At 43.8% G+C, this 25,697-nt stretch overlaps 2 protein-coding genes and 2 pseudogenes across 2 annotated transcripts; all 4 read left to right on the forward strand.

Annotated features, from left to right (window-relative positions):
- Positions 1-679: 679 nt before the first annotated feature.
- LOC146372771 (olfactory receptor 11A1-like) lies at positions 680-1,621 on the forward strand. Its single transcript, XM_084951307.1, has one exon. It carries the CDS (start codon positions 680-682, stop codon positions 1,619-1,621), a length of 942 nt encoding a protein of 313 aa, XP_084807433.1.
- Positions 1,622-11,082: 9,461 nt separating this feature from the next.
- On the forward strand, positions 11,083-12,009 carry LOC146372772 (olfactory receptor 11A1-like). The gene has a single exon (XM_084951363.1). It carries the CDS (start codon positions 11,083-11,085, stop codon positions 12,007-12,009), a length of 927 nt encoding a protein of 308 aa, XP_084807489.1.
- Positions 12,010-20,676: 8,667 nt separating this feature from the next.
- LOC146372773 (uncharacterized) lies at positions 20,677-21,306 on the forward strand (annotated as a pseudogene).
- Positions 21,307-23,793: 2,487 nt separating this feature from the next.
- LOC146372774 (olfactory receptor 52D1-like) lies at positions 23,794-24,722 on the forward strand (annotated as a pseudogene).
- The last annotated feature ends 975 nt before the right edge of the window (positions 24,723-25,697 follow it).

The raw sequence follows: 25,697 nt of genomic DNA on the forward strand, positions 1-25,697 counted from the left end.
AGCGCCATTTCGAAAAAAGTCTATACAATAAATATTCAAATGTCATGATGTAAACATCTTCAGTGACCTGTGTGAATTCATTTTTGTTCCTTCATAACTGAGTACAGCTGATTGTTTGACTTTTCCTAGTCTCACATGTGTTTGATCTACTTTTAATTATTTATTGAATTGTAGTTCTTGTGATCATATGCAGTCTCTGAGGAGGTGAATTGAGCACTCATAGCTTAAAAGTGATGTTAAAACTGTTAAATCAGTGAACAAAATTTGGAAAATCAGGTGTATACTTTTTCTTGATTGGGCGACCTGATAATTTTTCCACCTGTGTTTTCATGAAGGATTTTTTTTCTGACCCTTGGGGCATTCTTTCAGTGATGAGGTCAGTGTGCCGCAGTGGGCGTGTTTTCAGAACAGAGTTTGTGAAGAAGCAGAAGCAGAACTTTAGCTCAGTGGGGAGTGATTCAGGGGTCTGAGTACAATGTCATAACCCACGTTGCCTAAGCACTCTGTTTAATGGTAAGCGCTGGACATTTACCATTATTGATTATCATCAGTGAAATTCTTCCCGAACTGTTTCATGTCTGTTGCTTTGTTGGAGTTTTACTGTTTTGAAAACCTGTGGTTATGTGATGTGATGATAAATAATATGGATCCTGCAAACAGTATTACCTTTGTTTTTTGAATGGAGAGGAGGATGACGGTAAACTCATCTCAGAGTTCATTCTTCGTGTTCAGTGCCTATTTTGACAGCGGGCATTTGAAATATTTATTTTTTGTGATCGTTATGTCTTTATATTTTTTAATCATTACTGCCAATGTCCTGCTGATTGTGGTTATCTGTGTGAACAGAAGCTTACATGAACCTATGTACATGTTTCTGTGCAGCCTGTTTGTGAATGAGCTGTATGGTAGTACAGGGCTGTTTCCGTCCCTCCTGGTTCAGATCCTCTCTGATGTTCACACTGTTTCTGCTCCTCTGTGCTTCCTGCAGATCTTCTGTGTACACACATATGGAACTGCAGAGCTTGCTAACTTAGCCGTCATGTCTTATGACAGATATCTTGCAATATGTTTTCCTCTTCAATATCACACACGTATGAGTCCATGCAAGGTATCCATGCTCATTGCTCTAACGTGGTTTTCCTCATTTCTTGTAATCAGTCTTTTGATTTCTCTGAGTGCTCCTCTGCAGCTGTGTGGGAACATCATTAACAAAGTGTACTGTGACAACTACTCAATTGTTAAACTGGCCTGTTCTGACACCACAGTTAATAACATCTATGGACTCATTTCCACTCCTCTCATTATCCTATGCCCTGTATCTCTGATTCTCTACACCTACACGAGGATCCTTAAAATCTGTTTTTCTGGATCCAAACAGACCCGACAGAAAGCCGTCAGCACCTGCACGCCTCACCTCGCTTCTCTGCTCAACTTTTCCTTCGGCTGCTTTTTTGAAATTCTGCAGAGCAGGTTTAACATGAACAGTGTACCCAGCATGCTGAGAATATTTTTATCAATATACTTTCTAACATGTCAACCTGTATTCAACCCTTTAATGTATGGACTGACCCTGTCCAAAATCTCTCTCACCTGCAAAAAACTACTCTGTGCTGACATGTAACACCCTGTTATTATATCTGTGCTAATAGTAAAACTAACTGCAGCAAATCTTGATGTATGAACAGATTTCATGAACTGAACACAGTAAAACCTTTGATGTCTTCATAGTTAAAAAATGAAACAAAACAAAAACAGGCAAAATTCTGCAGGTGCGCTACAAATAAGAGTTTTTATATGTGGAAAAGTAACTCTGGTAATCTGTTTCATTTTGAACTGTTACAGTGAGTGATGTTTAGTGGTGCAAAGGATCAAAAGTCTCATGGTTTGGATTGGATCACGTTTTTTTCGTCACTGATCGGATCAATTTTCGGATCAGCAGAAAAAAAAGAAGACAAAAATGTAATTCGCCATTTACTTATTTAAGTATTTTTTGCCTATTAAAAAACATTCAACTCAAGACTCATTTCACGCAATTATATAAAAACAAATTAAGATGCAATATAGGGCAGTACAGGGCTTTGTATCTACCACTCCGCTGTAATATAATGAGTGGACGCGCGACGGGATGCCATAGCGTGGCTCAAGCACTTTCATCATAGTTTAAACTAGTGCTGTCAGCGTAAATCTTGTTAAAATGACATTAATGCCATAACTGCATTAACATGGCAAATCTCCGTTAACTAGTTACCGCGGATTGCCCCGTGCGTGGGGCGGATCGCCCCGTGCGTGGGGCTGCACGGCGTCAATGCGTCAACTAACACGTTGACTAGTTTAAACCCCTTCTTTTGCAAAACAGAATACGGCCTCCCGTCTGCAGCTAAACACCCCAATAGCTTTTGTAATAGCTTTAGCCCAGTCGGATTTGGCAACAAAGGGCTGCTTAAATACCGCAAACTCCTCTGCTCCTCCACTTGGACCGCTAGCGCTGGCCATAGCTATCGCTTGACAGACTGACCACGTGCACCATACACATACTTTTTCCTTCTTTTTCGAATCTTCGGATCACGTGCGTGCTGAACCGTGGAGTGAGATCGGTTCGGATTACGGATCATCCATTGCACCACTAGTGATTTTACATTACTGGTTTGTTTCAGGTTGATCAGGTTGGAAAGGCAGGAAAAGTCACTGGAACAACACACCTCCCTTTGCCAAAGATACAGTTAGGTCCATATATATCCGGAGAACATTAGAACTTTTGTTTATTTACCTGTTTATTGAAACATATTCCAATTCAGTAATATCCATGTCCATCATATTACTGAATATAATAAACATGGACATTATCTGTAGACTCTGAGCTTTCATTTGAGGGTATCCACATTAAAACTGGATGAAAGGTTTAAGAGTTTCAGCTCCTTAACATGTGCCACCTTATGTTATTGGACAATTGGACAATTTCATGAACAGGCAGTTCTTGTCCTTATCAATTAAGCAGATAAAAGACCTGGAGTTAATTTGTGCTGTGGTGCTTGAATTTGAAAGATTTTGCTGTGAACAGACAACATGGGGTCAAAAGGAGCTCTCCATGCAGGTGAAACAAGAAAACATCTTTTTTTTCACTTCTACAATAGTAGAAGTGATAAAATCTACAGTTTGATACATCCTGAAAAAGAAAGAAAGCACTGGTGAACTCAGCAATGCAAAACCAGACCAGGACATCCACAGAAGACACCAGTGGTGTATGTTTGCAGAAACATTACCATGGTGAAGAGAAACCCCATCACAGCACCCAACCAAGTGAACAACGCTCTCCAGGAGATAGCTGTATCAATATCCAAGCCACTCATAAGCCTCAAGAATCGAAAGGCAAAATCAACCTCTATCAAAATGATGGCAAGAATAAGGTATGGAGAATCTCAAATCCAGTTAAATGCAGTTAGACTCATTGGGCGGTGTTTCATAATACAGATGAACAATGACCGAAAACATATGGCCAAAGCAACCCAGGAGTTTATCAAAGCAAAGAAGTGGAATATTCTGGAATGGCCAAGTCAGTCAACTGATCTTAACCCAACTGAGCGTTTCATTTGTTGAAGACTAAACCTTGGAAAGAGAGGCCCACAAACAAACAGCAAAGGAATGGCAGAGCATTAAAGAGTAGGAAACCTGGGGGCCGGTTTGGCTCAGTGGGATGAGCAGGCGACCATATGCCATATGGCTGAGAGTGGCCAGCCCGGGTTTTCTTATTTGTACCTATCCAACAAAGCATTTAAAAGGCCTAAAAAACAGCTTCTGGTGATGTCCATAAGTTCAAGACTTCAGGGTGTCATTGCCATCAAAGGGTTTTCAAATGAGTATTAGAAGTGAACATTTTATTTTTACTTATGTAATTTGTCCAGTTACTTTAGATCCCCTGAAATGAAAAAAAAAAATGCTTCAGTTTCTAACATTTTTAACTCACTGAAATAAAGCTGAGAGTTTGCACTTAAAGTGCATCTGAGAAGCAAAAAAAAGAAAAAGAAAAAGAAAGGTATCTCTGTCTAAACTGGTGTTGGCCAGAGGGGCCGATGGCACGATATGGCAGCCTCGCTTCTGTCAGTCTGCCCCAGGGCAGCTGTGGCTACAACTGTAGCTGCCTCCACCAGTGTGTGAATGTGAGAGTGAATGAATAGTGGCATTGTAAAGCGCTTTGGGTGCCTTGAAAAGTGCTATATAAATGCAATCCATTATCATCATTATTATTATTATTAAACTGCATGTTTCAACCTTTGTGGTGAACTCTGTGTGGATGAGTTCTAGAAGAGGAAGACAACTTAACAGTTTACATGATCCTTCGTCAGGCCTGAGAAAGAGCAGCAGGAATGCTTTTATTTAACTGCGGGTCTTCATGTAATTGGCTTCACTTGATTTAATTTGTATCACAACAACAGTCACCTCAAGGCGCTTTATATTGAAAGGTAGACCCTACAATAATACATACAGAAAAAAAAACAATAATCATACACAGTAAAATTCAGAGTGTTAAAATTTAACTTAAAGAGATAAATTTAAAACTGGTCCCGAGTCTATTTGGTCCCATTCGGAATTGGTGTTAAATCAACTCTTTCTATAGTGATAAAATTTTAGAGTAAAATTAACTCTAAATAGACTAAATTATTAAAGTCCCCCGTAACAATAAGCGTGGCGTCCCGGTGTTGTGTCTGGTGCTGTGTCTGGTGCTGTGTGAGTGCCTCATGCAGCTCGCATAAGGCGGTGACCGTGTCCGCTTGTGGTGGAATATAAACGGCACTTATAATGACCGATGTAAACTCTCGAGGTAGATAAAAAGGACGACACATAATGGACAGTAGTTCCAGATTTGGTGTGCAGGAGCATGTGAGAGGAACAACACTCGCGCTGTTGCACCAATTGTTGTTCACCATTAAACACACGCCGCCTCCCCTTGACTTCCCCGAGTCCCGTGTCCTGCCCATGCGGTGAACCGAGAAGAACTCGGCCGGCTGGATGGCGTGGTCCGGCACCGCTGGGTTCAGCCATGTCTCGGTGAAGCAGAGGAGATTGCAGTCCCGAATGTCTCTCTGGAACTTTTTCCTGGCCCTGAGGTCATCAAGCTTGTTCTCCAGTGACTGGACGTTGGCGAGCAGGATGCTAGGCAGAGGTGTGCGGTGTGCACGAGCTCTCAGCCTGTTCCTGACGCCGGCTCGTTTCCCTCGAGGCTGCCGCTTCGCGTCGCGTCCTTTGTTCTTCCTCAAGATCTCACTCGGCCAGCTCGGATCCGGAGTTAAAAACTTTGAATTGTGAGTACATTGTATACCAATAGAAACAAGAGTGTCTCTGTCATACCTAATGTACCCCATGGTGATGATTTTGCTGATTTAAAAACGCTGAAAACTAACTTAAAAAACAAAAACAAAGAAAAGGTGGTCGGAGCAGTCGTGACGGCAGCCGACCGCACCGGCACCATCTTCACACTCTGCACTCTAATTACAGTGGCATCACACTCCTCAGTCTCCTCAGTCTCCTGGGAATTTTGATGGCAGGGTACTGGGAAGAAAGACAAGCAATGGAGTTTTCATCCTGTTCATGGAACAATGGACAAGCTCTTTGTTCTGTAAAGGATATTTCAGGGTGTGTGGGAGTTTGCCCAACCAGTCTACATGTTTTATTGAGTTGGAGAAAAGATACAACCTCATTCAGCTGTGGTGTCCATCAATCTCTGTGTTTAACTGTTGTGATAGCTTAGTCCATATTGCTGGCAAAGGGCAGAGCAGGCTGTACCTGGAGAGGAGGCTTAGGTCTTTTGGAGTGAAGGGCCCACTCCTGAAGAGCTTCTATGACTCTGTGGTGGCCTCAGCCATCTTTTAAGGTGTGGTCTACTGGTGTGGCAGCATCTCTGCTGTGGACAGGAAGAGACTGAACAGGCTGATCAGAAGGGCCAGCTCTGTCCTAGGATGCCCTCTGGACCCAGTGGAGGTGGTGAGTGACAGGAGAATGGTGGCTAAGCTGTCATCCCTGTTGGACAACATCTCCCAGCCCATGCAGGAGACTCTGACAGCACTGAGCAGCTCCTTCAGTGGCTGCGGCACCCACCTGGCATGTGGGACGCAGGTCTCCTTCCAGCTACTGTCAGACTCCACATGTGCAGTAGCAATAACACTAAGTGCAATATTCTTTTTCTGACAATGTTGTATTATACTCAGTTGTATATAGTATTTTATTTTATTCTAATGTATTGTGTACAGTATCTTATTCTTATCCTATTCCAGTGTTTTACTTATTTTTGCGATCTAACTTTGCACTGTCCACTGTCTGCTGTAACAAAACAAATTTCCCACGTGTGGGACTAAACAACCTTTCGTACAGCCTTAATAACAGTCTTGCCAAAGCCTGGTAAGGCAAGGATCCCCTGGAGTGCAATAACTATCGACCTATTTCCGACTAAGGCCATATTACTGATGAATCTAGTAGGTCCCGATCTCTGATTGGTCTTTTCTTTATGGACGTCCAGAATGCATTTGACCAAGTGGAGTGGAGGTTTTTGTAGAAAGTATTAGAAAATGTAACTTTGGCCCAAAATTTATTAAGATGATAAAAATTTTATACACCGAGCCTTCAGCCAATGTCTGTATTGGTGGAATTCCCTCATCTACATTTAGTATATTTCACGGGACAAGACAGGGATGTTGATGGTTCTGTCCCACCGCTGGAACGAGACAATTCTACTACAACAGCAAAAGCAGGACGCAAGTCACCAAAGTTCTTTGTGTTACTCGTGCACGAGGGAGGGCTGACGAGTGCCGTTCCTTCGCTTGACCCCAGTTGCTCTCGTCTGCTCCCTCGTAGCACTGCTCTTTGTTGCAGTTTCATGACTATGCATAAGTTCATTAACATATGACGTCTTACATAGGCATACCTGTGAAGAGAGAGTACCTTGTCTGTATGTCGTGTAGGGATGCGTGTGTGTTTGTGTGTGTGTGTGTCAAGATATGACGCTGGACTCCCCAAAGCTGGTGCCAGGAGTCCATCCATCCACCTAAACAAAGGGCTCTTATACTTCACCAGACACAGAGTAGGTGTCCTCCAATACCATAAATCAGTAAGACAGGGGTGTCCAAACTTTTTGCAAAGAGGGCCAAATTTTATAAAGTGAAGATGCCTGGGGGCCAATGGTTCCTTTTGACTTTTTTTTCATAACAAAGTTACATGAAAATATAATGAAGAACAATTTTAATAGTCTATGAGGGTAGAAGGGTTTCCAGTTCCTGCAGAGTTCGCTGTAGTGCAGACCCCCGACTTAGCCACCTCACATCATTGTAATAAATTACGTCACCATATTCAGCCTGGATGTCATGCAGAAACTGCTGAAACTGTCGGTGGTACAGAGCTTTAGAGCGAATACAGTTGATTGTCTTTGCTACTGGTTTCATCAAATTTGAGATGTTTGGCACAGAGAGCCTACTGATGAATGATACAGTGAAGTTTAAGTCACAATTACCTTTATTTTTAAAATAGAAATGTACCTAAATAAAAGACACTCAGGCAAGCATTTACAACTCTAAAGACACCATTCGGCCTTTCATTTATATCTGGAGAGTCAGACAACATTGAACAAACTGTATAGAATACCCTAAATTTCCATGAGTTTGCAATATCTTTGCCTAATGAACATTTAAACAGGAGTTATAAGTAATGCAAAGTGTTCTGCTATCAATAAAGTTTCTTTTTTTTGACTTTTGCAAGACCTTTCAGGAAGCCAAAGTTTTTCACATCTACTGGAAGATTGCACAACTGGAAGTTCACCTGCCGCAAGAAATAACCACATTTGTAAATTTACACAATATGTACACAACACACTCAACTATGAATTAAGAGCATAACATCAACAGTTAAAACCAAATCTTAAGAGTTTAACAAAGTACGTTTCCTTTTGTGTATTGCATTAGCATGCTTTATGCTTTTTACTGTTCAGGAACACATGAGTGATGCAGGGATGTCACTCCTGGAGGCCTGCTCTTCATTTGATTCAACTGTGCTAAACCAGAAAGAACTAAAACATGCATAGCAGCTCTCCAGCACAGAATTTGGGCATCCCTGGACTAATGACAGGGGTGATACTGAGATCTAGATTTTAGTAAAGCAATTAGGTCTGGATTGAGGGCAGTGGTTGAGATGCGTAAAATATCACGCAAGTGGGAGTCACTCATCCTTCATCTCAATCGGTTCTTGTTTAAGTTCATGACAGAGAATGTTTGCTCACACAAATATGTGGAACCAAATAAGCTCAGCATTTTCTCAGCAAGAGATCGCACTTCAGGAAACCTGTCTTTGTCTAGCTGCCGATAAAAGTCAACAAGAGAACACTGCCGGTGTTTTCCGCTCATCGTCACACTGCAGCTCAATGAGCTGAAGCTGCGGAGGAGCATCATCAGGGTCCACGGAGAAGGGAGAGGAGAAAAGCAGCATGTCTTTTTCAATAGCTGCAAAGTCCTGAAAGCGTTTGTTAAATTCTCCAGAAAGAGACGCGATAGCTGTTGCGTACCTCTTCATTTGGACATTAATGTCCTCTGGGAAACTGTCAATAACCTCTTTCAAAGCTGGGAAGTGTGCGGTACAGGGCTCTGTTAGGGACAAGTGTCTTTGGAAAAGTTGCAGTTTGGTTCCAAAGGCCTTGATGTGAGCCACCTCACATCATTGTAATAAATTAAGTTACCATATTCAGCCTGGATGTCGTGCAGAAACTGCTGAAACTGTCGGTGGTACAGAGCTTTAGAGCGAATACAGTTGACTGTCTTTGCTACTGGTTTCATAACATCATCAAATTTGAGATGTTTGGCACAGAGAGCCTGCTGATGAATGATACAGTGAAGTTACCTGCTTCTTCGCTGACTTTATTGCAGATCAGTGTGGACAATCTGCTTCGCTCACCAGCCACGGCAGGTGCACCATCAGTAATGATCCCAGAAACTTTAACTCCATGGTAGCTTCATATCATCAACAGCTTCACAAACAGAAATGAATAAATCCATTCCTCTGGTTTGACCCTTAAGGCTTTTGAGATCCAGCAGCTCCTCTGTCACGTTCATCTTGTCGTCGACTCCTCGTAAATAAATCAGCAGTTGCGCGGTGTCAGATGCATCGGTGCTTTCATCGCAGACTAATGAGAAATCATCAAAATCCACTCCTCTGTCCCGCAGCTGTCTGTGAATGTCTGACGATATATCCTCAACTCTTTGTGCCACAGTGTTGCGTGCCAAGCAAGCATTCAGAAATTCTTGCTTCCTCTCGGGGCAAATGTTCTCCACCATTTTCATGACACAGTCTTTGACAAACGTACCTTCAGTGAAAGGTTTGCCATGTTTAGCTATTAACATAGCCACTTCGTAGCTGGCTGTCGTGATATTTTCATGTGTCTCACAGGCCCGCGTGAAAAATCGCTGTTGTGAAGCCAGAGCAGCTTGGAGCTGCTTCACTTTTTCAGCGCGCTCACTCCCTGTTAGCTTGTTATATGTTGCAGCATGTTTAGTCTCGTAGTGTCTCCTAATGTTAAAATCCTTAAACAAGGCAACAATCTCTTTACAAATCAGGCAAACACAATTGCCTCGAATTAAAGTAAAAAAATACTGCAATTCCCACCGCTCCTGAAAGCGGCGGCCCTCACCATCAACCTTTCTCTTTTTTTGTACAGTCGCCATGGCAGAAATGAGCAGAGAAGGGCGGGCTCGCCGCACAGGCGCAAGTAGCAGAAAAAATGTGCAGCCACCATGTGGTGAAAAAAGGAATTACACCTTTAAAGCCAGGATTTATTTATTCAGACTTAGAAAGTGAGCCATAAATTACACATAATTAGACTGAAGCTGTGGGCCGTGATTGGCCCGCGGGCCGGACTTTGGACATGCCTGCAGTAAGAGAAGGTACGACCTCTCTCGTGACCTTAAGATGTGTGTGTATGTGAGTGCTCTGGGAGGCACACAGAGTCTTTGCAGACTGCTAAGGATCAGACATCCTATCAATATGCAATTGATTATATAACTCTAAGCATATATGAGTAAATATTTCTAAGCATAAATGACAATCCAGCAATATAAACCTAACAGATGTCAACTCTCCCCACTCCTTTAACCTTTTTATAGAACCCTTAGCACAGTCAGTACGGCAAAACAACACCTTTATCCCTGTTTCTATAGGGTGTACAAAACACCATATTTCATTGTATGCCGATGATGCCTGTCGGACGACATGTCGGCTATCCAGTCGACCTTACCCACACTATTGAACTTAATAGATACTTTCGGTAAGCTATCAGGTTTTAAGATTAACCTCGGGAAATCTGCTCTTATGTTACTCAAATTAGACAGGAACGCTCTCAATACCCCACCAGATATAAACATTGTAGGACAGGTTAATTATTGAGGTATTTAGATAGTGATGTCTGTAGCCTCTATTGTTAAGAACAACTGCTGTGATATTTTAAAAAAGATAGAAAAGGATGTTAATAGATGGACGCATGCGTCAGTGCCAGCTCGGATCGCTGTAGTTAAAATGAATGTATTACCAAGAATTAATTTTATAAGTTCAATGTTTCCTTTAGCCCCCCCAGTCGACTACTGGAAAAAAAGTGCTCTGCTCAAGTCATTCATATGGAACAACAGGCATTCACGTATAAAGTGGGATATATTACAAAGATCCAGACTAGATGGCGGATGGGCAGTCCTGAATGTTAAACTATATAATTTTGGCATTCACACTGAAACATATCAGGCAATCAAAAGTTATAGAAATATAACAGCTCCACATATAAAACCCTTTAAGAATTACAGTTTTTTGTATTTCAGCAAAAGTTGTTTTCACGCTGAGAGTAGCTGTGAGACACAATTAGTGTCCGTTGGCAATGAGCTCAGACTGTTACATCACCCGGTTGAAGAGTTTAAATGAAGGAACGTCTGCATGTCAGTCAGTTTTATGCTAGTTCACTTCTGTAACATGCTGTAAGTAGACTGAAAACTACTTTTGTTTGGCAGTTCTATTAAATAACACTGTGATCCTTGTTTAACTTTCATAGTTCCGAGAAGCAAACTGTTGATCATGACAAACCTTTCACAGGTTTCATATTTCACTTTCAGTGCCTACTTCGACACTGGGCCATTCAAATACTTATATTTCACTATTGTCATGTCTCTGTATGTCTTTATATTTGGATCTAACCTCCTGCTGATTGTGGTTATCTGTGTGAACAGAAGCTTACATGAACCTATGTACATGTTTCTGTGCAGCCTGTTTGTGAATGAGCTGTATGGTAGTACAGGGCTGTTTCCGTCCCTCCTGGTTCAGATCCTCTCTGATGTTCACACTGTTTCTGCTCCTCTGTGCTTCCTGCAGATCTTCTGTGTACACACATATGGAACTGCAGAGCTTGCTAACTTAGCCGTCATGTCTTATGACAGATATCTTGCAATATGTTTTCCTCTTCAATATCACACACGTATGAGTCCATGCAAGGTATCCATGCTCATTGCTCTAACGTGGTTTTCCTCATTTCTTGTAATCAGTCTTTTGATTTCTCTGAGTGCTCCTCTGCAGCTGTGTGGGAACATCATTAACAAAGTGTACTGTGGCAACTACTCCATTGTTAAACTGGCCTGTTCTGACACCACAGTCAATAACATCTATGGACTCATTTCCACTCCTCTCACGATCCTATGCCCTGTATCTCTGATTCTCTACACCTACATGAGGATCCTTAAAATCTGTTTTTCTGGATCCAAACAGACCCGACAGAAAGCCGTCAGCACCTGCACGCCTCACCTCGCTTCTCTGCTCAACTTTTCCTTCGGCTGCTTTTTTGAAATTCTGCAGAGCAGGTTTAACATGAACAGTGTACCCAGCATGCTGAGAATATTTTTATCATTATACTTTCTAACATGTCAACCTGTATTCAACCCTTTAATGTATGGACTGACCCTGTCCAAAATCTCTCTCACCTGCAAAAAACTACTCTGTGCTGACATGTAACACCCTGTTATTATATCCGTGCTAATAGTAAAACTAACTGCAGCAAATCTTGATGTATGAACAGATTTCATGAACTGAACACAGTAAAACCTTTGATGTCTTCATAGTTAAAAAATGAAACAAAACAAAAACAGGCAAAATTCTGCAGGTGCGCTACAAATAAGAGTTTTTATATGTGGTAAAGTAACTCTGGTAATCTGTTTCATTTTGAACTGTTACAGTGAGTGATGTTTAGTGGTGCAAAGGATCAAAAGTCTCATGGTTTGGATTGGATCACGTTTTTTTCGTCACTGATCGGATCAATTTTCGGATCAGCAGAAAAAAAAAGAAGACAAAAATGTAATTCGCCATTTACTTATTTAAGTATTTTTTGCCTATTAAAAAACATTCAACTCAAGACTCATTTCACGCAATTATATAAAAACAAATTAAGATGCAATATAGGGCAGTACAGGGCTTTGTATTGTGGAGATACAGAAATTCTTTTATTGCTGCCATATAATCTGCATCATTATAACTGCATTAATAACATTCTTTACAGCATTATTCCATTTAATAATATTTCTTACAGTATTGATATTGCATTAAAGTTGTTGATTGAAGATGTCCATTTGAGGATCCTTCCATTATGTTAACTTTTATTACAAGTACGGTTGGAAGTATTTTATACACATTGCATATTTGTGCTTATTTCGAGTTGATGTTCGGTTCATTAAGGGTCTTAAGCTTCACTGGCGTGACTGTCCAGGTGATACATGCTGAGGGAAACTAGAACATAGAAGGATAACTGCAATGCATGCTTACAACACATATAATCTAGGAATGTGTCAGGCCTGAGGCCTTAACTCATTTGGAGTCTCACTATATTTTACTCTACTTGGCAACAGATGACCAGAGCCAATAATTAGCCCCAGAGACCCTGAGGGCTTGAAGTTTATTACCTTGTATGGAAGGTGTTATAGAAAAGAGAAGTTCTATGTCTGCTTATAGCTATTAAAGATGTACAAGATGTACGATTAACTGTGACTAATTTCTGGAACCTATTTTAATCTGTCATTGACGCCATGGGGGGGGCGTGTACCCCACTGCTTTATAAGTATCCACAACATGTATTTTGGTCAGAAGACATATGTTGATGTTTTCTCCGGGCTGTTAATAAACTCACCGTTTGATTGCACTTTTCTGGGGCCTCCGTGGTTTGTGACACTGCTCTACATTGATCGATTTCGTGACAGCTACTAACATGCTTGATAAGTGGTAGATTAAAAGGAGTGACGCTCACATTATACAGTTTTTCCACTAAATATACATTGAAAATGATTCCAAATGCAGATCATTTTCAATTAATCATAAAATGCAGTTTGAAGAGACTAAATAACAAAAAGAAGTTAAAGCACCTTGTACACCTTTTTTATAGAATATTGGTTTCTTACCGGCAGCATAACTAAGGGAGGATCCAGGGTCACCTGATCCAGATTTACGACATTAGGAAATTGCTTCAGTATTTAGTGCGAAGCATACTGTAAAACAAACACTTAAATAAACATAAACATTTAATTAAAAGTGCGGAGCAGATTGATATATACATAAATGCTGGTGATGATCAGTGCAAAAATGGAACAGATGCAGAGTATAGAATCGTGTGTTTGTGGTGGGAACAGTCATATTGTTATATTATTGTTAATGAGTCCAACAGCAGAGGGGGAAGAAACTGTTCTTATGGCGAGAGGTTTTGGTCAGAATGGACCTGAGCCTCCTGCCTGAGGGGAGCAGGTCAAACAGACTGTGTCCAGGGTGAGAAGGGTCAGCTGAGATCCGAGCTGCACGCCCCAGTGTGCTGAAGGTGTCCCTGATAGTGGCTCCAGTGTACCACACGGTGATGGAGGAGGTGAGGATGGTGATTGCAGTGTAGAACTGCATCATTGTCTGTGTTGGCAGGTTGAATTTCTTCAGCTGCCTCAGGAAGTACATCCTCTGCTGGGCCTTCTTTATGACGGAGGTGATGGTGGAGCCCACCATCACATACGCAATTTTTCTTACATATTTACATTAAGGACAATGGTTACTATAAACAGAGAGTACTGTACAGTTATTAAATTAAATAAAAATAACTACAGATAAGAGGCAAACCAGGTTGTAGTGCGAATCGGTTAATTAACTTACAGTTAACAGTTACAGCGCAGATGTGAACATCTATGTTTGTTGGGAGCAGTTCTGATTGTACAGTCTGACAGCTGCAGGGAGGAAGGACCTGCGGAAACGCTCCTTCATGCATCTAGGATGCAGCGGTCTGTCACTGAAGCAGCTCTGCAGTTCAGCAACATCTACATGCATGGGGTGGGAGACTCTGTCCATCAGAGATGTTATTTTGGCCAGAGTCCTTCTGTCTCCCACCACCTGCACTGGGTCCAGGGTGCATCCCAGAACAGAGCTGGCCTTCCTGATGAGTTTATCCAGCCTCTTCCTCTCAGCTGCCGATAAACTGCTGCTCCAACATACAACACTGTAAAAAATGACAGATGCCACCACAGAGTCATAAAAGGTCTTTAAAAGCGCTCCCTGGACTCCAAATGACCTCAGCCGCCTCAGCAGGTAGAGTCTGCTCTGACCCTTCCTGTAAAGAGCCTCAGTGTTGTGGCTCCAGTCCAGTTTATTATTCAGGTGAACACCCAGGTACCTATAAGAGTCCACTATCTCAATGTCCACTCCCTGGATGTTCACCGGTGTCAGTGTGGTGGGTCTGCGTCTCCGGAAGTCCACCACCAACTCCTTGGTTTTCCCGGCGTTGATCAGCAGGTGGTTCTGCTGACACCAGTCAGCAAAGTCCAGAGTCCACTGTCTGTTCTCTGAGTCGTCCTCACCTGTGATGAGGCCGACTATGGCAGAGTCGCCAGAGAACTTCTGTAGGTGGCAGCGTGGGGAGTTGATGGAGAAGTCTGCAGTGTAGAGGGTGAAGAGGAATGGTGCCAGCACAGTTCCCTGTGGGGCCCCCGTACTGCAGACCAGCGACACAGCCCTGTGACCTCACATACTGTGGGCGGCCTGTGAGGTAGTCCAGTATCCACTGGGACATGTGGTGGTCCACTCCCGATAGCTCCAGCTTGTCTCTCAGAAGTCGTGGCTGGATGGTGTTGAAAGCACTGGAGAAATCAAAGAACATGATCCTCACAGTGCTTCCAGGCTTCTCCAGGTGAGTCAGAGCTCGGTGCAGGAGGTAGATGATGGCGTCCTCCTGCTGGTAAGCAAACTGTAGCGGATCCAATAAAGACCTCACCAGGGGGCGCAGATGGTTTAGAACCAACCTCTCGAGGGTCTTCGTCAGATGCGATGTCAGGGCTACCGGCCTGTAGCTGCTGAGGTCCTTGGGATGGGAGGTCTTTGGTACCGGTACCACACAGGAGGGCTTCCACAGCTGTGGTACTTTCCCCAGTGACAGGCTCAGCTTGAACAGATAACCTAGGATGCCACACAGTTCATCTGCGCAGCATCTCAGGAGCCTGGAGCTGACGCCATCTGGACCTGCAGCCTTCCGCACCTTGATCTTGCGAAGCTCGTTCCTCACTTGAAGTGCTGAGATAGAAAGAGTGGATTTTGGGGGAAGGGGGTGTATGTTGGAGTCCACAGAAGCTGGGGGTGGGTGTGATGGCTGGGAGCTGGGAGGTGTGAAGCTGAGAGGTGTGAAGTCCTGAGATGAAGGACAGGCAGTCCCTGAAGATGAAGGAGATTGCAGCAGGGGGGACGATGCTGTGGGAGGGGTGGGTGTTTGATCAAACCTTTTAAAATATTTATTTAGGTCATTCACCCACCCCAAGTCTCCTGCAGCCTGGGGAGTTGGTTTTTGTCCTGAGATTGTCTTCAGGCTGTTCCAAACCCCTCTGATGTTGTCCTGTTGCAGCTGCTCTTCCATCTTCCTCCTGTAGTTTTCCTTTCCTTGCCTTATCTTCCATTTCAGCTTCTTCTGGACAGCTCTCAGCTCCTGTTTGTCTCAAGATCTAAAGACTCTCTTCTCCAGGGGGCTGCAGAGGTTGTCCCACACAGTAAAACAGAAACAGTCCCTCAGGGCCTCTTCAGTCTCTGCCGACCATTTCCTTACTGTGCGTTTCACTACTGGTTCTCTGTGTACTAGAGGTTTATACACAGGCTGGAGATGAACCAGATTGTGATCAGAGCCCCCCAGGGGAGGGAGAGGTGATGAGCTGTATGCCTCCTTGGTGTTGGCATACAATAAGTCCAATGTTTTATTGTCTCTGGTGTAGCAGGTGACATACTGGGTGAAGGTGGGGAGAGTGGAGGACAGGGAGATGTGATTAAAGTCCCCAGAGATCAGGAAAAGGGCCTGAGGGTGCTGTGTTTGGAGTCTGCTGGTTACAGTGTGCAGGACCTCACAGGCTGCTGCAGCGCTAGCAGAAGGCGGGACATACACAGCTATCATAATATCATAAGTGTGTAAACTCTCGCGGTAGATAGTACGGTCTCATGCTAACCGCTAGCAGCCCAATGTCCTTACAGCATAGCGTCTCTTTGATAGATAAATGCCCAGAGTTACACCATCTATCGTTCACAAACACAGCCAGACCCCCTCCTCTCTTCTTACCACTCTCCGTTGTTCTGTCGGCCCGGATCAGATGAAAACCATCCATGTTTACGTGTGAGTCCGGAGTTAGCGCAGTTAGCCACGACTCTGTGAAGCACATCAGGCTGCACTCCCTGTAGCTCCTCTGATGTCGGGTAAGAGCCGCCAATTCGTCTACTTTATTGGGGAGAGATCTCACATTCCCCATAATAATAGATGGAATCGGTGGCCGGTACCTCCTGACTTTACTGCGACGCCCGATCCCGGCCCGAGTACCACGTCTCTTCCTCCTCACCTCGCCTGGGATGTTAGCTTGCTCGGCGGTAGGCAGGGCAGCGGAGGCTCCGAGGGCTAACAGATGATCCCTGCTGTAAACAAAGGGAGGTCGGACCTCCAAGCGCTCTCCGGACAAAGACGCCGTAAAAAATGTAATAACGAACACCATTGTCCATAGAATTCTGAGCTCCATTGTGGGGGACAGCAGTCCACAATAGAAAAACAAATACAGTAAACACAAAAACAACAAAGAAACATATATTAAAGAGAAAAAAAGGATTTGTTCAGGTCGGAGCTGCTGATACTGGCTGCCAGCTCGGAGCGGCGCCGGAAGTGTCTTTAAGGTCATTAACATAAGATGGGGCATGATTATTTAAATCCTGTGAGGAGCAGGATTTTGAATTCAATTCTGGATTTAACAGGAAGCCAACAGAGACAAACTGATACAGACCAGAAAGGATACAAAAAAAGTATCACTAATTGTCAAAACCCGGGGCACAGGAGTCCAAAACAAAACACAATGGCAGGCTCCATGCCACGATGGCGATGGAGACAAAGCATCCTCAGGCAGCTTGGCAGGTGGTCAGCGGCAGCATGGGCAAAGATCCTTGAATGACTTGGCAGGTGGTTGGCCGCGGCCTGGGTGAAGACAGTTTGGCAGGCACAAATGGTGCAGGATGTGGCTTGGCAGGTGCAGGCAGTGCAGGATGTGGCATGGCAGGCACAAGACGTGCAGGACTCGGTGTGGCAGGCTTGGCAAGTACAGAACCAGATGACACTAAGACCTCTCGCTGAGACATGGCTGGGCCAGATGACACGAAAACCTCTGGCTCGCAAAAGGCTCTGATTGCTCTGGCTGGGGCTTTGCAGGGCTTGCAGGCACAGAAACTAGTTGGACAATAACCTCCCCAAAACCCAACAGTTACAGGTGCAGAAGGGGACTGGGTCTCAGCTACCCTCGCCCTGGGACCTGGCACAGGTGCAGGCACCCGGCACAGGTGCAGAAACCCACTGAACCCAAGCCACCCCCACCCGTGGAACTAGTGCGGGTGCTAAGGTGGACTGGGTCTCGGCTAACCTCACCCTGGAAGCTGGCACAGGAAAAAGAGATGGCTTAGTATTGGCCTCATGTTTGACCCATACAAACATCAGTCTTTGAAGAGGTTAGCTCAGCGAGAGAAAACACAGACTACAGAAAAATTTGCTGTAGGTAGCTAGACATAGTGCTTGGAGCAGCCGGCACAACACTTTTACAGGCAGGTTCAAAACACAGCACACAAAGAGCAGATTCAAAGTCTTTAGACTGACAAACATAAGGATCAGTCTCTGATTGACAGCCAGTCTAATCCTAAGGGAAATCCCAGAATGTGGCAGCAAAGACCCTGACAAGTCATGATTCTGAGTCCTGCTTGACAAACTCAGGAGCAGAGAGTTCAGTACTGTCACTTGCCGGTTTGTCTGGGAACTTAGCCTATATCTGTCATGGCACAGGCCGTCAGAAACAGGATGGACCCATGGGGCACATTAAAAACACAGACACTGGAATTGATCGATGGTCAAAGAGACTGTAACAGAGGAGAGTGGTATCAGCGCGGGGTTTAAACGGTCTGCAAGATTATCCAATGACACTGATTCCCAGTAGCTTACTTGTCTGCCGGCACATGTAGTAAATTTGGAGAAGGTCTGGTTGAGTTTGAGGTATTCCAATCCGTGAAGAAGTCCGATTGTGAGTGCAGAGAGGCAAGCAGGTGAGAAGAATGGAGTCTATACCGGAGTGAGGGTGGAGAATACAGCAGCAAAAGTCCAGTGACCGAGTGGAAGGAGAAATGTAGATGGTGAAGTGAGTAATCCATGGACACAACTAAGCACAAGAGAAACAAGGTAAGTACAAGCATGAGATTCGAAGAAGTACATGAGTTGGCTGAACTAACGCTGGGTAGCTGATGATATGGCAAAGAGTTGTTGTGTGTGCTGGTCTTAAATACTGTAGCTCCTAATCAGCCCCAGATGCAGCTCCCAGGAAAAAAACTAGGTCGACTCCACCCAGAGGAGCAGAAACATGACACCAACATTTGGTGAGGAATGCAGCACATTTGCTCTACTCACCCATGAACACCTCTCGAGTGGGGAGAGCTCATTCAAAAGAAAGCAGTCCTACATATTTATTTGATATGTGCATTGAAGGACATATCCTGGTCAAAAATGACTCCAAGATTCACAGTGTTACTGGAGACCAAGGTCATGCCATCCAGACAAAGATTTCTTTAGATACCATATTTCTAAGATTTTTAGGGCTGCTTCTAAATTCAGTTTGATCTGAATTAAGAAGCAGAAAGTTAGCGGCAATCCAGGTCTTTATGTCTTTAAGACATTCCTGCAGTTTAACTAATTGGTGTGTGTTATCTGGCTTCATGGATAAATAAAGTTGATCCACTGCTGACTAATCTTGTTAAACTCTCACTCCCGTCTCTTGCCCCACTGATTGCTAATATCGTACACTCCTCTCTTATATTTGGTTCTGTTCCTTCTTCTCTTAAAACTGCAATAATAACCCCAATACTGAAAAAGAATGGTTCAGATCCCTCCAGTCTAAATAATTTCAGGCCAATTTCAAATTTGCCTTTCTTAGCCAAAATTCTGGAAAAGATAGTGGCTGCACAGGTTCATCGTCATCCCACTGGAAATTACTCGTACGAACAGTTTCAGTCCGGCTTCCGTTCATGTCACAGTACAGAAACATCTCTAGTAAAAATCACTAATGATCTTCTGCTTGCAGCTGACTCTGGACTCATCTCCATCCTCATTCTCCTTGACCTTACAGCAGCTTTTGACACTATCTCCCACTGCATCCTTTTTCACAGATTAGCATCTATTGGCATCAATGGTACAGCACTCGCCTGGTTTACTTCTTATCTCTCTGGCCGCTCACAGATCAGTATCTACTCCAGTTAATTCCGGTGTACCCCAAGGCTCTGTCCTGGGTCCTCTACTTTTTATCATCTATCTCCTACCCATAGGTAATATTTTCAGGAATCATAACATCCAGTTTCACTGCTACGCAGATGACACCCAGCTCTACCTATCCTCCAAACCCACAGCTACTCTCCCACCCACATCCATTTCTGACTGTTTAAGTGAAATCAAGCTCTGGTTTACTCACAACTTTCTTAAACTTAATGGCAATAAAACAGAGTTAATTTTAATAGGCTCCAGATCAAAACTGATAACTCTGTTGTCACACCCTCCCCTCAGGTTAAGAGTCTTGGATTCATCCTCGACAACACTCTGTCCTTCACAGCACATATAAATGATATCACTCAGTCTTCCTACTTTCATCTCCGTAATATTAATCGCCTTCATCCCTCACTCACTGCAAGCAGTACCGCCATACTCGTCAATGCTCTTGTCATCTCGTTTAGATTACTGTAATTCTCTTCTCTATGGTTTACCTCATAAATCCCTCCATAAATTGCAGTTAGTTCAAAATAAAGCTGCTCGTATTATTTCCAGAATTAGATCCACTGAACATATAACAGCTGTTCTTAAACAGCTCCATTGGCTTCCGATTCACCTCCGTGTCAATTTCAACATCCCGCTTCTCACTTTCAAAGCGCTTCATAACCTCGCTCCTCCATATTTATCTGATCTTCTACATACATTCTCGTTTGGCTCTTGGCGAAGGCAGTCGCACTTTTCTCCTCTCCTCCTTCCCCTTATCTTCCCTGCTTAGCCTCTTGTGTCTTTGTCTTGTCTCATGTGTATTTCACTTCCCTGGAACAGTCTCTCACAGTCTGTGTCTAAAAACCTAAAAGAGAATTATGGATTTGATCAACTGGTCTCTGAATGCTATTGACACCCTTTTCTCAACGTGAAGTCTGGGCTCGGGAGAGCCCGAGTGCCCTGGAGGGACTTTCCCTGCTGGGTACACGATGGACGGGTGGCAGACATGGCGGGTCGTGTGCCTGGCAGGACTGTCGATCGAGGACGCTGAAGATATCTACCTATTCGGAACCATGATAACAGGGTTCTTGCTGATCGGAGCTGGCTTGGCCCTGGCTTATCGGAGAATTAAGAAAGCGGAACCGGCTGTTCAAACCCCCATAAGGCTGCCCGCTGGGATTGAAACGATGGGACGAGGTGCGGCTTCTCAGAAAGGGCTCACTGAGTGCAGCATGGTTAAGAGCTTGGAGGCGCTAACGGCTGCAGTGAATGCTCAGAATAACACCTCTGAGCGTATATTGGATTACATCAGGGAAGAATCCATTCGGAACAACATCTCTGGGCGGAAGCTGGATTACATCGCGGATCAGTTGGCTGCGGTCGTGAGGTCTCAGAATCTGCTCTGTGAGCAAAAGAGTGACAAGACCACGGAATTGAAGGTAAATAACATCATGGAGAAACTCCCAGCTATCCAACGGGAGATTGAGAGACCAGTGTCGGAGTGTTAAAAACAACTTGAAATTCTCCTGAGTTGTCGCAAAAGAAGAATTACCATCATAATGTGGCTACCCCTTCGGCGCCAGCTGCGGTCTCAAGGCTGGAGCTGAACAAAACTCCCTGATAACGACTGTGTTGAGTCTGTTCCTTCCCATTCCATGCAAGGCCACCTGGGTTGGCTGGTAGACTGTTTACTTAGCCTGGCAGGGCGAAGGACACTGTCTCAGCTGAACTATGGACACATACACACATACATTTACACTGATAAGCACTCACACATCCCCCCTCCCCTTCCAATGCCTTCGATGCTTGTTGCCTCCTGGGAACACGAGGCGGGTCTGGGCCCGCGCTGGAGAGTCGGCGCAGTGGCAGGATGGCTGCTGTGTTGCCTGGGATTACTCCTTATCCCCTACCCAACCCTGTTGCTGGTCACGTGCTCTATAATGTTGTGCTGTGGACATTTATGTGCTTTCTGTGCAGAGGAGTTTTTTTGTTTCCTGTTCTTATGCTGTCCTCTATAGCCCAGCATGAGCAGAGGTCTCTTTTTTTCCTCTTGTACTTTCCCATTGTAGTGTACATTTCAGTGTTTTTCTGTAATGCAACCGTTCTCTGACTTGTGTCCCCATGTGATGTCTGTGTTGTGTGTGTAAGGTCAGGGGGCGGGTTCATTCCACTGCAGGGCAACCTGCCACTGCATGTGGCGGATAAAATTTGAACTTGAACTACATACTCACCTGCTCGTGCACTTCACTCTTCTTCAGCTTCTCTTCTGTCTGTTCCACCTGCTTGCCTGACTACCACGGGACTCAGAGCCTTTACACTCTCTCACCACTTTTAAATCACATCTCAAAACCCATGTATTCAGAATTGTGCTTATTTTTCTTTTTTGGTTGCCATGTTTGTTATATTGTATTGCTGCTATTGTTCTTGTGCTATAGTAAGGTGACCTTCAGGGTCTTAAAGGCACCTATAAATAAAATGTATTATTATTATTATTATTATTATTATGCTATTCCTTCTTATGATACTGCCTTAGGGAAACATGCATAATGCGTGGCACTCCAACCGTCTGTTCCCCTCCTCAATCGGATATGTTTAGCCTGTCTACTCTAGCTTGTTAATAGCTTGCTCCCATAAAACAACTGTTCAGCGTCATTTTAACATTCATATAGATACTAAAAATGACAGCCTCAACAAGGCATTTAATCTATTATTAGACTTAACTGGCTTCCTTCAAAATGTAAAAGAATCCACCCAATCCACACCCTGCCACGTACCCGACCTAGGGCAGGGAGCCATCCTGCCAGAGGTTCTGTTGCTCAGCCAGCCGGCACCCTCTTCCCAGAGGAAACGGCGCTCCCACCATTGGCACCCTATGCCTCATACTGTGATTTAACTCTGACACAGTCCTTTTACCAGTTTTTGGAGATTACTATCACCTTGGCAACCAATTCATCCTACTCAACTGTGCTACCTCTGTCGCTTTGTGCAGCCGCAGCCGAAGCTACATATGTCAGCTGGGGGATCATTTGAGCCTGTGCAGCCACGACCTGTCTCTACTGAGGGCTCAGGCAAGCCTTCTAATGATACTGCCTAACGGAAGTATGGATAATTTAAACAGAAATGGTCTTATTATGGAACCCTTTTCTCTCCAGCCAGAGGCGCCGATGGCACGATATGGCAGCCTCACTTCTGTCAGTCTGCCCCAGGGCAGCTGTGGCTACAACTGTAGCCTCCACCAGTGTGTGAATGTGAGAGTGAATGAATAGTGGAATTGTAAAGCGCTTTGAGGGTCTCGAAAAGCGCTATATTAATGCAATCCATTATTATTCTCTCCTCCCCAATTGGACCAGGAGTGATATGCTTAGTCTGTCCACTCCAGCTTGTTAATTAACCAAAGGCCAAGACAGTTTTAATTCATCTGAAAGCCCTTGGCCTTGTCTACCCTTGCTGGAAAACTCAAAAACCTGATTTATTTGTTGTTATATTTTTTTCACCGTGGGCCTTAACTTCAATAATTACTTCCTCCAAAGCATCAACATGTCTTTTAGACCCCATTCCTACAAAACTGCTTAAAGAAGTCCTGCCATTAATTAATGATAATAAATGAACATGGTGTTCAAAATGGTCAAAGTGGTTTTAGCACAAAGGTCCAGCTACGAAACATTCTTTGCGTCCAGCGCTTTAATTTATTTGCAAACAACTTGTTTGAATATACATTGTGTATTTGAAATTAAATAATTATGGTTTGTATTTATTGGCATCGTGTCATGATGGCTTTTTAAGATTCTATATAATTTTTAAAAAAAGTCAGTGTCATCTCGTCTTTCCCCTGATAATGACGTTATACTGCTGCAGTGGAAAGGATAAAACAAGAAGTGGTTCAGTGCAGTTGGGAGGGACTTACAATCAGGCCGCTGTTGGGTGATTCTCATCCTTAAATGTAGCTCAGTTTGTGCACAGTTTAAGTGATGTATGGTAAAAACAAAAAGAGGATCATGATGAACTTTTCACAGGTTTCATATTTCACACTCACTGCCTACCTCGACAGCGGGGCTTTGAAACATTTATATTTCACAGTTGTTGCATTTTTATATATTGTTATTGTTGCTGTCAATGTCCTGCTGATTGTGGTTATCTGTGTGAACAGAAGCTTACATGAACCTATGTACATGTTTCTGTGCAGCCTGTTTGTGAATGAGCTGTATGGTAGTACAGGGCTGTTTCCGTTCCTCCTGGTTCAGATCCTCTCTGATGTTCACACTGTTTCTGCTCCTCTGTGCTTCCTGCAGATCTTCTGTGTACACACATATGGAACTGCAGAGCTTGCTAACTTAGTCGTCATGTCTTATGACAGATATCTTGCAATATGTTGTCCTCTTCAATATCACACACGTATGAGTCCATGCAAGGTATCCATGCTCATTGTTCTAACGTGGTTTTCCTCATTTCTTGGAATCAGTCTTTTGATTTCTCTGAGTGCTCCTCTGCAGCTGTGTGGGAACATCATTAACAAAGTGTACTGTGACAACTATTCTGTTGTTAAACTGGCCTGTTCTCACACCACAGTCAATAACATCTATGGTCTTATTGCCACTTCTCTCACCATCATATCCGCTGTCTCTCTGATTCTCTACACCTACATGAGGATCCTTAAAGTCTGTTTTTCTGGATCCAAACAGACGCGACACAAAGCCATCAGCACCTGCACGCATCACCTCGCTTCTCTGCTCAACTTTTCATGCGGTGCCTTTTTTGAAATTGCACAAAGCAGATTAAACATGAAACATGTCCCAAATATGGTGCGTATTTTTTTTTATCATTATACTGGCTCATATGCCCACCGCTCTGTAATCCTTTACTTTATGGACTGAATCTGACCAAAATCCGGATCATATATAAAGGTCTAATCTTAAGTAAAGTCTAAATGCTTGATGTTAGAACTTGGACCAGTCAGTGCAACAGCAGAGAGAAAATGTGGAGAGGATCCAGGCTCCTTCTGTCTTCTGTATATGCTCATGCTCTGTGTTTGAAAACAGTTTACTGTTAGCCTATAAAATAATTTTAGAACGTAAAACTATGTTTCAAATACTTTCATTTTTGCTTTGTTTGTTCTCTTTAGACTCATTTTTCTCAAAAATTTAAGTTAAAAATAAAATAACTGTACAACAAAATACACAAATACACAATATAGAACATATATAAGACTATATGAGGAAATATAGAACAGTAACAGCAGCTGTACAAATACTAAATGCTAATGAAGAAATATCATGTCCAGGGTTGTGCAATCCACATGTGTAAGTGTCTTGTGCAGTGCAAATATGCTTAAAGTGATTTATTTAAGTAACTTGTGATAAAGTGATTCGATTAGATGACCACACAGTGTAGTTGTGCAGTGGCCACTAGTGTAAACAAATGTCCAGAAAGTCCAGTGTGTGTGTAAAAAACACGACTGTGTGTGTGATTGAGAGACCGTATCGCCTGCGGGAAGAAGCTCCTCCTCAGTCTCTCTATGTTGGTCTTCAGGGAGCGGAATCGCTTTCCTGACCTCAACAGAGAGAACAGTCCGTTGTTGGGATGGCTGAGGTCCTTCACGATCTTCCTGGCCTTGGTCCAGCACCGCCTGCTGTAGATTGAGTGCAGGTCAGGGAGCTCGGAGCGGACGGTGCGCTCAGCTGATCGCACAACCCTCTGTAGAGCTCGTCTGTCCTGCATGGTGCTGTTCCCGAACCAGGTTGAGATGTTTCCCGTCAGGATGCTCTCTATGGTGCACGAGTAAAAGTTCCTGAGCACCTTGGAGGGCAGTCGGAAGTCTCTCAAGCGTCTGAGGTGGTAGAGACGCTGTTGGGCCTTTTTCACCACGGTGTTGATGTGACAGGACCATGACAGGTCCTGCGTG

This window comes from Perissodus microlepis, chromosome 14 (assembly GCF_051167445.1).
Source record: "Perissodus microlepis isolate ML-2025 ecotype Zambia chromosome 14, ASM5116744v1, whole genome shotgun sequence".
NCBI classification, from domain to species: domain Eukaryota; kingdom Metazoa; phylum Chordata; class Actinopteri; order Cichliformes; family Cichlidae; genus Perissodus; species Perissodus microlepis.

What these genes read in the sequence shown, in the direction of transcription:
- LOC146372771 (XM_084951307.1), top strand. Translation starts at nt 680, where the DNA reads ATGGAGAGGAGGATGACGGTAAACTCATCTCAGAGTTCATTCTTCGTG.
- LOC146372772 (XM_084951363.1), top strand. Translation starts at nt 11,083, where the DNA reads ATGACAAACCTTTCACAGGTTTCATATTTCACTTTCAGTGCCTACTTC.